General features: G+C 40.3%; 1 protein-coding gene across 3 annotated transcripts in view; it reads right to left on the bottom strand.

Annotated features, from left to right (window-relative positions):
• tgfbr3.S (transforming growth factor beta receptor III S homeolog) overlaps window positions 1-13,965 on the bottom strand; it is a 108,877-nt gene extending 94,912 nt beyond the window's left edge. For all 3 annotated transcript variants that reach the window (XM_018261023.2, XM_018261024.2, XM_018261026.2), the window contains exons 1-2: window positions 13,806-13,965; window positions 13,292-13,448 (exon numbers count right to left, since the gene is read on the bottom strand). In XM_018261023.2, coding sequence (XP_018116512.1) covers window positions 13,292-13,361 — 70 coding nt within the window. In that variant the 5' untranslated portion in view covers window positions 13,362-13,448; window positions 13,806-13,965. The remainder of the gene's footprint in view (window positions 1-13,291; window positions 13,449-13,805) is intronic.
• Window positions 13,966-16,426: the final 2,461 nt, after the last annotated feature.

Here is a 16,426-nt window from a genome sequence, read left to right as displayed (position 1 = left end):
TATTTTTATCTGGCATTTAAATTGTAGATCATAAAATTATATAGTCACATAATTAATTTAGATTAAAAAAAGACAACTCTCCATCAGATTTAACCCTTCAGTGTATGATCTAGCATCAATGACTCACATACAGGGGTATATTTATAAAAGTGTTTAAAGTGATTTATATAAAAAAAAGAGTGTAAAAAGTGCAGCCAAATATACAGTATATAATGAAAATAATCCATTAAATTGTGGTATTTATAAAGGCTTGTAATTTACAGAGGTGTTAACTCCAGATTAAAAACCGGAAGTGACATCACACTTTTGCGCACACAGCCAGTGACATCATGCACATGTGCAAATCTGGGCTGGAACTAGAGATAGGCAGAGTATAGATGTAGGGACGTGCCTAGGGCGCAAAGCTGGTGGGGGCGCCACGCACGTAAAAAAACGGAAGTGACATCACACTTTTGCGCACACAGCATGTGCAAATCGGTGCTGGAACTAGGGATAGGCAGAGTATAGATGTAGGGACATGCCTAGGGTACAAAGCGGGGGGGGGGCGCCACGCACATACCTTCTCTGCCTCCTACCTCTAGACCGCTCCCCTCTCTCCTCACTCTGACGGCTGTGTGTAGGACTGTTCGGGTGCACCCGCCTATTTGCACGTGTGCATGCGCCTAATCTGGTCCGGTGCTGGTGCAAATGCTCACTTGAAACTGCTGAATACTACCTGTGCATGCACAGATGCTCCCTACTGAATGTTTACTGCCCATGCCTGCCTGGAATTTAAAGAGAATCTTGAAAAAAACCTGGCATAACCCATTTAGCCCCAACATAAAAAAAGTAATCAGTGAACATCCTCTTTGAACTACTACAGTAAATACCAGCCCAGCTGGTGAAATATCATCTGGGTCCCTTTAAGCAGGTTAACTGACTCCTCTTAAAGGGATACTTTTCAAAATGAATCAGTTAATAGTGCTGCTCCAGCAGCATTCTGCACTGAAATCCATTTCTCAAAAGAGCAAACAGATTTTTTTTATATTCAATTTTGAAATCTGACATGGGGCTAGACATATTGTCAATTTCCCAGCTGCCCCAAGTCATGTGACTTGTGCTCTGATAAACTTCAATCACTCTTTACTGCTGTACTGCAAGTTAAGGTGCCCATACATGGAGAGATCCGCTCGTTTGGCGATGTCGCCAAACGAGCGGATCTCCCTCCGATATGCCCACCTTGAGGTGGGCAAAATCGGCTGATCCGATCGTGGGCCCTAGCGCCCAAGGATTGGATCCTAACGATGCCCAAACGGCGTCGGATCGCGGGACCGCATCTACGAATAGATGCGGCGACGATCCGACGGGATTTTCTGTCCCATCCGATCGAGATCTGGCCGACTTTCGGCAGGATCTCGATCGGTGAAGCCCGTCGTGGGGCCCCATACACGGGCCAATAAGCTGCCGACACGGTCTGTCAGCAGCTTTTATAGGCCCGTGTATGGCCACCTTTAGAGTGATAGCACCCCCCTCCCTTTTTACCATCAGCAGCCAAACAAAAGAACAAAGGGAAGGTAACCAGATAGCAGCTCCCTAACACAAGATAACAGCTGCCTGGTAGATCTAGAACAGCACTCAATAGTAAAACCCATGTCCCACTGAGACACATTCAGTTACATTGAGAAGGAAAAACAGCAGCCTGCCAGAAAGCATTACTCTCCTAAAGTGCAGGCACAAGTCACATGACTGGGGGCAGCTCAGAAATTGACAAAATGTCTAGCCCCATGTCAGATTTCAAAACTGAATATAAAAAAATCTGTTTGCTCTTTTGAGAAATGGATTTCAGTGCAGAATTCTGCTGGAGTAGCACTATTAACGGATGCGTTTTGAAAAAAACATGTTTTCTAATGACAGGATCCCTTTAAATTAGCCTACAGTGTGTAAATGTGATAGGGTCCTTGTATATATATATATATATATATATATATATATATATATATATATATATATAGACAAATACAAGATTCCTCTGCACTCAACCCATTATCAATATATTTAAGACAGAGACATTTTGTGCATACTGCTACTGAAAAATGCCTTACCCTTTAAACAAAACAGGGATTGTTTGTCCATATATTGCAATATCTCATATCTGGCCAGTCCTATGCTCAATTTTCATTTGATTCATTAAGAATTCTATGGTTTCATTATACATTTTATAAAAGGGACGAATGCGTTTTACCTGCAACTTACTAGCTGCTTTCAAAGTAAAACTCCCAAACTTGGCTGCCCTTTTATTAGACACCAGTGGGATCACCTGACTATAGTTGGAGGGGTGGGAGCTACAACATGGAGCTGGTCACTGCTCTTGTATAACTATAACAAACAAGGGAAAGTTGTGCTCACCACTAGTTTTTAAAATCATTAGGCGGGGGTGCAATGAGGGTGTGACCACATATTGCAATATATGGACAAACAATCCCTGTTTTGTTTAAAGGGTAAAGCATTTTTCAGTAGCAGTATGCACAAAATGTCTCTGTCTTAAATATATTGATAATGGGTTGAGTGCAGAGGAATCTTGTATTTGTCTATATGTATTTTGTGGTCACACCCTCATTGCACCCCCGCCTAATGATTTTAAAAACTAGTGGTGAGCACAACTTTCCCTTGTTTGTTATATATATATATATATATATATATATATATATATATATATATATATATATATATATATATATATAACAGGTAATAAATAAATAAATAAAAAAGTACATCAGAATAAATATATCATCCAGGAAGCCATGGAATACAATTAAAAATCTTGATAATTTCAAAATCACAGAAATGCATTGGTGACTTTCATCGTCATTCTGAGTGGTGTCTGATACCAATGTTTTTAATAGAAAAAAAGGGGGTTCTTACTTTCAATCCATAGTTTCTCAGATATTTAAGTTTTTTAATAGAAGATATTTGTAAAATAACAGAAGGTGCCAGTGAGTGTGTGGGTCAGAAGAAGTAACTGTTGGGTGTTTTTGTCATAAAGTGACCAAATGCATAAGAAAACAACAACAAATAGAGAAATGTGTGTCTTTTTTCAACCTAACTAACTTACTATATGACACAACAGACATTTTTATATTTGTAATATAAAATGTAATATTTAATATTTGCAAAAACATCCAGGCCCTTGAACAATGCTCTAGTTTTACTAATTAATCTTACCCTAATATTTTGTTCTGTAATATTTTTATTTAAACACTCAAAATGATTATTTTCATATTCCATTGTTTTATACATATTACATTTGTCTGTAATGAACTCTAACACATTTACGAAGAGTTTTCACATTCCCGTGCAAGTTTATCACTAACCCTTTTCTATCTCATTAATAATATAATGCATACTTTTTAATAATTATAAGAAGTATCTTCCACTTTGAAAATATGTCTTAACTGCATATGAAGAGCCATCCTGAGTATAAACATATATGGTTATTGGTTGGATAAATAGAAAATATTCTTTACAGTAAAAAAATTAATTCAAGTATACAATGAGAGTGTAAAGTAACTTAAATATCTGAAAGAATTATTTTATTTCTTATGTGTGGGGAACTGGGATTGTGTCATGCACAATAGTTTATAGTTATACACAAGCTTAACTCCTGTGCAGAGCAACAACACTTTATAACAAGCCCCCATTTGATGTGGCATGAATGACATCTTACTACAAGTTTTGTTTTTTTATTTCTTATGAGTAGGAATACCAAGCTGTCAAAAACCCAGCCTAAAAGACTATATGAACTCACTCTATATGACACAAAAAGGTTATTGAGAGGGATACATTTAAATTATTAAGTGCTGCTTAGGTCATATGTTAGGGAGAATTTTTCATGTGTTCAAATTGCAAAGAAAGCTGCCCACACAATAATTTGACTTCTATGCTTTAGGAACAATTTAAAATATCCAAACATAAGATATACTTTCTTAGAGCGCTATATAGATAATCTGTTCACATGCACACATACCACTGTCTGCTGTCATATTTTCACCAAAAGCAACATAACGGTTAAAAGTTTTATAGTTAGCCCTCATGCTAGTATTGTTAGTTTTCTATTGCTAAGCTACACAGGTAACATTCACAGATGCTGTAGCAGATGTCAGTCTTACTAGTAAAAGAACAAACAGCTATCAACTTTAGCCATCATCAGACACTGACAGACTAAATTTTCTAATCAAGCTGAGTTCAACAAATTAGTTAATTACTGGCCAGTTTAAGAACTACATATTGATCTCAAACAACATCAGAACTAATTCATTCTTTCAAAATGTGTGAATAAGGATATGCCAGCTTTTCTTTTCCTTCTTTTTAGGGTAGGAATCCACTGGGGCGTCGCATCAACGATGCAACAACATCCAACAATGCTATTAAATACCTTATTTCGCATCCAACGTGACACCTGCATCTTTGTGCAGCGCGTTGGATCGCGCGTAAATTGCCAGTGGAGTCCTACCCCTCAGAGATGCACTGAATCAACTTTATTCCCAATATTGATTTGCATATGCACATTATTTTCGGGTTCAGATTTGGTTCATGGCCCTAAAACTCTTAGAAATGTGTTCAAATCTTCATAACCTGCCAAATTTTGTAAATGTTCCTGATAATTTTGAGGCGTGGTCATGAAATACAACAAAACTAGGATTCCATTTAAGAGAGACTTACATTTTTTTCAAACCACATCCAACAGTGGAAGAAGGTTTGTTTTTAGTTTGTACCAGTGCGCAGTGAATGTAGTAAAACTTCTAACTGAAAAAGTTATGTTTGCTCCAAAAGATTACGACACCTTTAAGCACTTATTAAAAGTTGGCAATGCGCAATTAAAATTCGCAATGTAATAACAGTTTAAGGAACAGTGTTACATTGTGAACTGTACATTTTTATTCTTATTTGTGCAAATTGTTTTGCTCTTTGCTACTTTTATTACGTTCCGAGCTGAAATATATTAATGGCAAAACTGCCAAACCACCTTGGTAGAAATTTTTTTTTAACAAATGCTTGTCATGCAGTACATAGCTTTTAAATACAAAGCATTTTTCTTAAATGTAATCATGTCCCAGAGAGGTGACCAAGAAGCCGGGTCAGAATGGGGTGTGCGAGGTCCACCAGGGCTGCTACCCCGGACCCCCACAGCCACTCTAGGGCCCAGAGCCGGGCCAGCCAGGTGCCCTAGGCAACCTGGCGGCCCGCAGTGCGGACTTCGTGCGCGCATGCGCGAACAGACGTGTTCGGACGAACAGCTGCTGGCACGCCCCCCCCCTCCAGCTTTGTGCCCTAGGCATGTGCCTACTATGAATACCCCTAGTTCCGGCCCTCCTAGGGCCCCACAGCCCACCCACTACCAACCCTCCCACAGGCGCACATCGTCCTTATGCCTACTTTTACTATTGGGGAAGGGCTATGAGGCAGGGAATCAGGTCTGGGTCGGCAGGGTCCACCAGGTTTTTTTCCCAGTATCCTGCTGGCCCAGTACAACCCAGCCAAGCACATAACTCGGGCCTCTTTCAGATGAAAAATTCAACTACCGAAATAAAAAGTAATAAAATAGTTGCAATAGCTGTATTAATGTTGTAAAAGTCTTGCTCTACTTAAAAATGTACTAGTAAAAACCATCAGTTCTGTCTCTTGTAATTAGCTAGAACCTTCTGGCATCAATGGAGTTACAGAATCATAAGATTATTTTCCATCAACCTGGCAGCTCCATGAAAAAGATTTAATGAATTATCACACTGTGATATAGGAAAAAACAGCATTCACTAGGCATGTAGTGGTTCCTCTGGCTGAACACTCTTTTTTGTGCCTAACGTGACTTCCAGCCCAAAGCTGAGGAATGTATATAATGTGTAATGTAGGGAAAGACAGCAGCTCATTTCTTCTGTATAGACTGTGTTTTCCTTTAGGTCAATAAGCAATCAAGTATTTTGGAATCATTTGGCAATAATTTCAGTCTAAACAAGACATTCCCATGCACAGTAGTGGACGTACATTTTTTTCATGTTGCATTTGCTTGGTCAGCAAGACACACAGTATATACTAAAATAATCACTTGTAACTATATAGACTGTAAATGCTTACAGTGGGATCGGAAACAGAAGCATGCAACAAAACAATAGTTACGTTATTTATTCATTTGCACAGTCTCATGATGCCTATGTTCTATACTATGTTCCCATTCACATTCTTTTTAAATAGAGGTGTCAGTCGCCTAAGACTAGGACTAACACTCTCCTAAAATACTTATACTGCAATTCTTATCTGTTATCTTGCTTTTCACCTTCATACCATCATATACACCACACAATATACCTTTCATGAACCATGTGTTGATGCCTCTCTGCAGTATAAGTTCAATAGGAATTGTTGGGAGTTCAGCAACATCTGGAGAGCAACAGGTTGCCTAAGGCTAGAAATAGACGCACTTTCACCATCCACAAAATGATAATTACATTGGGCATAGAAGCATATTCTGTAGAGTTTATAATCCAGAATGGGCATTTTGCCTTTTGGCCATCCAAACAACACATTTCACAGATTTACAATTTTGTTTTTTTCATCAGTATACAAAAGTCAGTGGATGAGTTCTGCACAAAAAAATAAGTTGGCTGAACATTATGTACACCAGTGGAAAAGTTTACTGTTGTACAGCATTGCCTGATCCATGAGATCATCAATGATTGTTTTTCACTTTACAAACTGACAAAATCCTAGGTTGTACATATAAAGCAAACACACTTAAAACCTTCTGCTCCCTACGACATATTGGTCAATAATAAATTATGTTCTTGTTTTGAGTTTTTTCATCTATAATACAAAATTGCCACCATATCTGGCAGAGTTGTATCATTACCCAACACATGTAGCCCAGCACTATCCAAAATAATGGGGGACAAGACTTTACACCCTATTTCTGACTCACTGTGTATGTTGACTCAATAATGGTGAGCTCTGCTCACTCTATAATAATTACCATTGTAGGTGCCAGGTACTTACATCTGGAAGAACCTTTTCTTGACGCAGGCTCATAGGTAAAAAAACAAACAAAAAAAAACCAAAAAACACAGCACACTAAAAAGATTGAAAGCTAAGTGTCAATGGGGTTTATCAAATTACTTTTGACGTGCCCTGTTTTGGAACAAGCTCCAAAAGGTCATTAAGGCTCTTTAAGAGTTGGCATGATTCACCTGAAAACTGTTAGAAACAAAGTCTAATTAAGCTCAATTAGACTTCACAAAATATAACATGTGAGAACTTTCCCGCTTCAAAGTTGCAGTGCTGGATTGAGCACACCCTTCCATAAGACACACGTTTCCATTTGAAATGTGTGTTATCTCAGGATATCCTGTATTTTGAATAGCTTGTATTTTTATACTAAAGTTTCCACATTTCTGTGTCCTGTAGGATTTTGGAAGACATTGAGATTTCCCTCTACTAGAAGGTAAACTGGCACTGGCTACCAAAACATCCCATACTCCAAAGGATGCCAAAGATGATCCCTGAAGGATTTAGTCCCATAGGGACCTTGTGAAGGAGCTTTAATGCTACAGGGAGTGCCATTTGAGGTCCCATTAAGCTTGCTATGCTTCAAAAACAATCATGCAACTGATACAGTCTGTATTAGGCTCAAAGGCTAGTGCCACATGAGGGCTGAAATCAGAATGATGAAATATCCAGGCTGTTTTCAGCCCCTATGGAGGCAGTAGCCTACTTTTTCTTTTCACATTCAGAACCGCTTAGATGAAAATACAAAGTCTTCACCGAAATCAGCCGAGTGTGTTTGAGTCAGAGATGACACAGCGGTTCTTAATGTGAAAAGAAGAGGAGGGTCCTGCCCGCCTCGAGGCTGAAATCAGCCTGTGTATTTTAGCAGGCTGATTTCAGCACTTGTGTGGCACTAGCCAAAGAAGAGACTTGTGTAATAGGTTATATAGCTGTGTAATAGGTAGGGTTGCCACCTTTTTAGCAAATCTTTACTGGCCAGGGCCGATCCATGCGTGGGAGGATTGTCAGTTCAGTTATGTCACAGGGGCTTAAGGTCATTTAATAGAGGGGTGGAGCATGGTTTCATGAAGTGATTTGGTAAGTACTGCAGCTAAAAAGGGAAGAAGAGGTGTCTAGTGGTGGATCAGAGGCTGCCAGGAGCAGATTGACTAATGATTACAAATTTAACGGCAACTACATTGCTGGTAAATTTGTAATACTGGCCCCGGCCTTGGTTGGTATTTTACCGACTAGGCTAGTGAAATACCAGCCAGGTGGCAACCATAATAACAGGTTATATTGTCTTTCCAAAGACAATGATTGGTGGGACTTACAGTTTTAACAATAGTTTGAGGGTCAAAGACTCCAATGGGCAGATTTATTAAGGGTCGAAGTGAAAATTCTAATTCAAATTTTAGTATTTTTTTTTTTGGTCAAAACTCACAAATTTGTAAATTATCCAAGCTCAATTTGAGTTTTAATTCAAATTAGAATTTCAAGATTTATCATACTCTGGCCCTTTAAGAACTTGAATTTTAGTATTCACCACCTAAAGCCTGCCGAATTACTGTATAAGTCAATGGGAGAGCTCCAGGGATCAATTTGGTGATGTTTGCAACCTTCCCGACATTTGAGTTTTTTTTCTGAGAAAAATCAAATCGAGTTTTCTAAATTCTAATCAAGTTTTTCTAATTCTAATAAAATTCGATTAGAGTTTTCGGTTGGTTTAATTCGTCCGAGTTGAGAATATTGGATTTTATTAATAAATTTTGATTGGTCAAATTTATGGGACTTCATGGGAGTTTTAAAAAAAAAAAAAACCTCACATGAACTCAAAATTCAACCCTTAATAAATGTTCCCCCCTGGGTTCTTGCACATGGGCATTTTACCCTACAGTGGATCTCTACTGTATTCCACCATTGCAATGGAATGCAGGAGAGCTCCACTACAGGGGCGTCACCTCCTTTAGGTTGTGTACATACAGTGCATAAGCTCTTTATATACAAAATATCTTATTTTCAGTCTAAAGTTGTCAATATGTATTAGACCAGAAACATGCTCTGCCTAATTTAAACAAGATGAGCATAGAATCTTCATTTGATAAAACAGTACCCTGCACCGATAATGTACTTCAAACCAGGAGCCTCATTATCCATGCACTCGCTTCACTACCACCTGTGACTTACCTCTCTTTATATGGATAAATGGATGGTGAAAAATTGGGTTTAAAGTCTAAATTGCACTACTTTGCCAGAAGAGCACACTTTCTTACGTTAGAGTCCTCCGTGGTTCTATTTTCTTATACCTGTACCCGACCCATACCCGCTTACCATAACCCTCAATTATCCCCACACTGATCCGCTACCGGAATCGACCGGCAATAGGCAAACTAACCTCCCTATCTGGGGACACCCAAAACAGGTAGTAACATCATTTTGAACCAGAAGGGATATCTGGCCCAGAATCTGCACAAAAATAGAAACAAAAAACTTCCAGAACTACAGGGGACAGTGGGAGGGAACTACCGGGGGAGCAGGGGGTGCGAGCGGGCCAGGGCCTGCACCCCCTCAGGGCCCCCCGGCGGTCGGTCCCTAAACTCAGTAACCGACAGCAGCACAGAGCATCTGCAGTGAATCGACAGAAAAGAAGATGGGGGGCTACAGGGGCATCTTTGTAGCCACAAATTCTCCCTCCTCAAGGCCAGTGGTTGCCTTGGGCTAGTACTAAAGCTTAATTAAAGTAGGGCATAAATCTTGTACATTAGGTTTTGGGCTCTGTACCAGCATAAGATAACCACAGCCCTGTAGTAGTGAAGCTCTATGACCCCAAAACTGCTCCAGTAACTCCCCATCTTCTTTTCTGCTCAATCACTGCATGTGGTCTGAGCTGCTGCTTAGGGACCCACAATATAAAGTGTATACAGGATATAAATGTCATGACAAGGCTGATTAAGAAATAATTCAGATTATTAGTACATGGCAGCTCTGAAACCAATATAATTTACATACCTCCCAACATTCTGGAAAAGAAAGAGGGACGAAATTGTTTTGACCACGCTCTTTTATGCGGCCACACCCCCTAATTATCATGCCCATTTTACAAAATTTGCCAGGTTATGAAAGTTTAAACACATTTCTGTAGTTTTTTATGTTGTATTACAGTTTTACTAATGAAGGTGAATTGCCCTTTAAGTTGTGAGTCTAACTTCTCCCAAGGGACAAAACTGTAACAAATATATCTTCAGTATCTATTCTGGGCTCTCTGCCAAGAGCCAATTCAGTTAGAAACATTGTATCTTTTTTGGCTTTTCAGTGCAGAGAAATAGGGACTTTCCTGTACAAAAGAGCTATTAAAGAGGGACTGTCCCACTCAAAATGGGACAGTTGGGAGGTAGCATGAAAGCAGCTTCTATGACAGGCAAACATTATTTTCTGCTTGATGATTTGCAACAACCACTACGATTAGCTGCTAAAAGCACACTTTGTGTATTTGTGTGTCACAGACACTTCTAACAGAATCCAAGATGGGGAGCTCCTGTGACAACTGTGAAGCCCTGGATCATTACTGTAAAAGAGATGTTAAACCTTTAGGCTGAAGTTCAGTGTATAAAATATAGCATTTCTAGCCATGTACAATTTTAATGTTTAGTGCAATGACAACTCTACATGTTTACTATTACAGACTAATTAAAAAATCTACAATCTACAGACTTTATTAGCATTATTTCATGCTGTCATTCCCTCTTAAAAACAAATGTCACAGGCAGGCAATAAGTGCTGCTGACACAGGTAGCTAAAACTAAAGTTATACTTCTTCCCAAGACATTGCTCAGAATACTGTTGTTAACCTACTTTACAAGCAACAATAAATTGTGCTGAAATCCATACAGGGTAATACAAAGCAGAAGTGAAGATATAGATCCGTTATCTGGAAACCTATCCAGAAAGCTCCAAATCACAAAAAGGCTGTCTCCGATGGACTACATTTTATCCAAATAATCCAAATTTGTAAAAATGATTTGTTTTTTTTCTTTAATAATGAAACAATACCTTGCACTTGATCCAAACTAAGATATATTACTGGGAGCAAAAACAGCCTATTGGGTTTATTTAATTTACATGATTGTCTTGAAGACTTAGGGGCAAATTTACTTATGGTCAAATATCAAGGGTTAATTAACCTTCGATATTTGACTGCCGAATGGAAATCCTTCGACTTCGAATATCGAAGTCGAAGGATTTACAGCAATTCGTTCAATTCGAAGGATTTTAATCCATCGATCGATCAATTTTTCTTCGACCAAAAAATACTTAGAAAGCCTATGAGGACCTTCCAAAGTCGCCCAAAGTTTCAGGGCGACTTCGGAAATCTAAGCGCCGCGAGTGCATTGGCGCTGGCGTTTTCGCATTATAGCAGGCGGAAGGCACTTCCGGGAGATTGTCGCCCCGCAGAAGGCGATTAAATCTCCCCGAATCTGCCCGTGTGCTAGCTCCCTTAAGGTATGAAGAGCTAAATTACAGAAAGAGCTGTTATCTGGAAACCCCGAGGTTCTAAGCATTCTTGATAACAGGTATCATACCTGTAATAGTAGTTGGATGCAGCTGTGGATGACCATGATAAACATGAGTAACCAATGTGTATAAGAAACGGATCCGCACACACGCTGATTAATGCAGTCGGGGAATATCCCCTTTTATTCAGCCACCAAACATTCAACGTTTATAAAAGGGGATATATCCCGACTGCATTAATCAGTGTGTGTGCGGATCCGTTTCTTATACACATTGGTTGCTAAGGGACCCGGCCGGGTCAACGGAAGGAACGCACCACCAATTGCAGGATTAGTGAACTACAGGTGTGCGGTAGGAGAATTACATCATGATATACATGAGAACAGCAGTTGGTGCGAGCTGTGTATTACACTAAGCAGATGCCCTTAGCACTAAGAATGTCCACTTTGAAACAGGTGAGGCAACAGGCAACTTTAATCATTCTAGCTCTATGAGCTTGTCAATTAATAGAAAAAAAACTGCAAAAGAATATTAAGCAGTAATGCAGACAACTAGCACGAGATGATATCAGAACACAGCTTGAATTGTGAAACCACCAGTAAGGTGCTCGAGCTCGAATAAAGTATATTTTATTGTTATTGCAAATAATAGCATAGTGCATAAAACATTATGTGGGGAAAGGGAAAAGCGGTTGAGGGTTCTGCTTGAATATTATTAAATCTGGAAACGTGCAAGTACATGATTCTCAATAGTTCTTAACTGATATTCCAGTTGTCTGATAAAACAATCATCAACGGCAGCCTGAAGTTTTGTGTGCACAGCATTACATATAAATTGTTGTAACTGTACATACAAAGCAATAATAATCATAATAATAGTACAAAAAACAGAAAGACAGCAAATCAGGAGAGATATTATAATCAAAGTAGGGAAAATCATTTTATTGTGGGCGTTAAATGGGTGGTTCACCTTTAAATTAACTCTTAGTATGTTACAGAACGGCTTATTCTAAGCAACGTTTTAATTAGCACTCATTTTGTGCTTTTAAATGCTTTGTTAGGCAGCGCATTTATTGTTATTGCTACTTTTTATTACTCATTTTTCTATTCAGGACTTTTCTGTTCATATTCCAGTCTCTCACTCAAATCAGTACATGGTTACTAGTGTAATCCGGACCTTACCAAGCAGACTGCTGAAATTGCAAATTGGAGAGCTGCTGAATAATAAGGTAAATAATAATAATAACTGAAAAAACATAAATCATACAAAAATTTTAAACAATTACAAACTGTATCAAAACATCATTCTCTATATCCTACTGAACATGAATTTTAAGGTGAACAATCCCTTAGAAATCTAAGCTCTCATAGGGTGATAATAAGGGGAGCCGCCTAACCTTGCAGAGATTGCTCTCTGGTTGCTGTTAAAGTGTCAGGTGGTCCCCATAGACGCAAAGATTTTAAACAACCAATTTTAGTGCAATCCGTCAAATTATCGTGAGGTTAGTGGGAATGAAACGATCATGCATCTAATGATTTTTCGTAAGACATCGGTCAGAAAATTGATCGGCCAGGTTAGAAAATATTCATCGGTCACAGCGAAATCGATCTATTGTCCAACTGTTTGCAGGGCCAAGCAGGCAGCTACCCTCAGTTTTCCTGGCTTTCAACTAGACAACATCGCTTAAACGTTCGTTTCAAGATAAGCTCGGTCTAACGATAACGAAAAGATCTTTTAAAAATCTATGGGCAGCTTTAGTATGACTTACCTAAAGATGCCAAGTGCAGGTTGAGGAGGAGGAGGAGGAGGCATGCCGGGATACAAACAGATGATGCCATGATCCCTTATGGAAATAGTGCTCAGTATACAAGTCCTTCTGCAGCTGCTGAAAGTCTCTTCTTATCTGCGCCAAATCTGTGTCCTGCCTGGGAAGGAAAGAGAAGAAACTTCAGCCTATGGCTTCGAAAAACATCCTGCTGACACTTCCCACCCCCAAGAACTTTACATGAAGAACAAGAAGAGCAGCAGCAGCGCAGAGTGGGCACTAAAGAAAATATTCCCTGGCACTGATCCTATAGGGCACTCGCGTACAACTCCCCCAGAGTGAGTGATCCCATATACACACACACACAACACGTTAGACACACACACACAACACGTCAGCCACATGCAACAAACTCTGCCAGATGTTCGTAGCTTCTCCCATTCTCCTGACTCGCCAGTTTACTCTTGTCCCGCTATTCCAGCAAACACCAATGGGCATCTGTCAGTGTCCCACTCACCCGGACTTTTCAGGGAGACGTAAACAAGCCGGCGTCCGCTGTCAGTTCCCACTGGGCTACGCGTCCATGCATCTCCCCCTGTAGACGCTGCAGCCTCGTAATAGGGGGAAAGGAGGCGGCAGCTTGAGAGCTAAGGGGGCGCGGCCTCACATCCCTTGGCTTTTGTTTCTTCCGTCCGTATCGTGCGCTTCCCTGTAGCCTGATTTCAGCTCACACTGCGCCACCTACAGGGGCTTTTGTTGTTATTTTCACAGCTGTCAAACTACAGGGGGGGGGGGGTTCCCCAGAGCGCTGTGCAATGTACAGTATATACGGAGTCTTGCCAAGTTGCCATGTTTCAGGTACAGCTACAATCTGTGGCTCACACAAATGTTACACAAGGGAATCGTGCCATGCTGAGGCTAACAATTGTGACACGGCGCGCGCATGCGCACAAAATCGTGCCATACTTGAATTAAAGGAACATTAACATGACATTTTTTTTATAAAAAATTTGTTTGCCCCTAACGGAAAAAAAAAACGCCAGCACACATTTAACTTTACATTAGCAAAGACTTTATTAAGAAATATCTTACAGATACTCCGCTTTTCTGAAAAGGCTACGTGGCGACGATCCATTGGGCGGCGCTCGATCTCTCCTCAGAACAAATTCATGTTACTGTTGCTTTAACGTTGAATTAAGTATGATGTAGACAGTGATATTCTGAGAGATTTTGTAACTGGTTTTTAACTTTTATTCGTTGTGTTTTTTGAGTTGTTTAGCTTTTTATTAGGGATGCACTGAATCCACTTTTTTGAAGTCGGCCGAACCCCCGAATCCTTCGTGAAAGATTCAGTCGAATACCGAACTGAATCCGAACCGTGCGGGAAGGGGAAACATTTTTTTACTTCCTTGTTTTCTGACAAAAAGTTACGCAATTTCCCTCCCCTATCCTAATTTGCATATTCGGATTCGGTTCGGCCGGGTACAAGGATTCAGCCGAATCCGAATACTGCTGAAAAAGCCTGAATCCTGACCGAATCCCGGATCCTGGATTCTGTGCATCCCTACTTTTAATTCAGCAGCAATTTTAGCAAGTTACCCTAGCAACCAGGCTGCAAATGAGATTGGACAGTGGTCAGGAGCGATCCTGGGCATTTTGCAACCTGAGACAGCCTTCCTTTTGCTGCCCACCACCCCTCTCCACGGCACTCACCTTTTCAGCACCAGAGGGGGTCGGGGGGGTCCATGTGGCACCGGAGGGGGTCGGTCCACAACGCACCAGAGGGGGTTGGGGGCATTCCACGTCTCTACTGCAAAGAGCGCAGTTGTGCTCTCTGCACTAGAAGAGCTGAATTTCTGGGTTGACAAATGGAAATTTGATTCTTAGTTACCAGGAGCAGCATTTTTGGAGCACCCCTGACAGTGGTGTAACTCAGGTCTGACTGGGAGTCAAAATCGGCCCTGGCCATCCAAGTACACAGAGGACCAAACAGCCTCCCACCAGCCCACTGAACAGTAACTTTCTATGGCATCATAGAGCAACCCCTCTGGCATTTGCCAGAACCCACCGATTGCGAGTCTGGCCCTGGTGACTCATACCTCCCAAAATTTTGGAAACGGAAAGAAGGACAAAAAGATTTCCAACGCAGCAAAAATATATTGCCCCTGCCCCTTTTTGCAACCACACCCCCTAATTACCATGCCCATTTTACAAAATTTGGCAGTTTATGAAAGTTTGAATACATTTCTGTAGTTTTTATATTGTATTACAGTTTTACTAATGAAAGTGAATTGCCCTTTAAGCTGTGGGTCTAACGTCTTATCTTATCTAAAACTGTTACAAATGTATATGAAGTAGGTACTCTAGGCTCTCTGCCAAGAGCCAGTTAAGTTAGAAACATTGTATCTTTTTTGGCTGTTCAGTGCAGAGAAATAGGGACTTTTCAGTACAAATGAGGGACTGCGGGCTGAGCTGTTAAAAGAGGGACTGTCCCACTCAAACGGGACAGTTGGGAGGTATGTGGTGTAACTAGATGTTACTGGGCCACACAGCAAATTTATTTTAGGGCCCCCAAAATATCAAGAGGTTGTCCTGTTTTAACAATATATATTGAAATTGCTCATTAAGTAGGGCCTTGTGGGGCCCCCCCTATACCTCCTAGCCCCCCTGCAACCGCAAGGTCTGCTTCCTCAATAGTTACACCCCTGAGACTGAAATATGAATAGGAGAAGTCTGAATAGCAAGCTGAGTCATAAAAAATAGGAATAACTATACATGTGTAGCCTTACAGAGCATTTTTTGGAAAGCTGGAAATATTTAGAATATGACAAACTCCACAAATGGACGGCACTTCTGGACAAAGGTTTATTGTAGCAGACTGCTAGACAATGCCTAAATTGTCTAGCAAATTTACTAACCTCTGAAAATTCGCCAGCGACAGCTTAACTCACAGTGCAACACTTTGCCAGGCGTAGATTCGCGAGGACATCGGTAATTCACTAAAATCCAAAGTTGCGTCCAGGTCGCCGAACGGTGGCAAATTTGCGCTAGCGTTACTGTGCCAAGCAAAGCGAAGTTGCGTTAGCATTGCCTAATTTGCATATGGCGGAAAGTTAAAGTTCAATGAATGTATATGTT

The sequence above is a fragment of the Xenopus laevis genome, chromosome 4S (assembly GCF_017654675.1).
Source record: "Xenopus laevis strain J_2021 chromosome 4S, Xenopus_laevis_v10.1, whole genome shotgun sequence".
Lineage (NCBI taxonomy): Eukaryota > Metazoa > Chordata > Amphibia > Anura > Pipidae > Xenopus > Xenopus laevis.
Note: the sequence above shows the minus strand (reverse complement) of the source record. Positions and strands in the feature narration are given on the sequence as shown.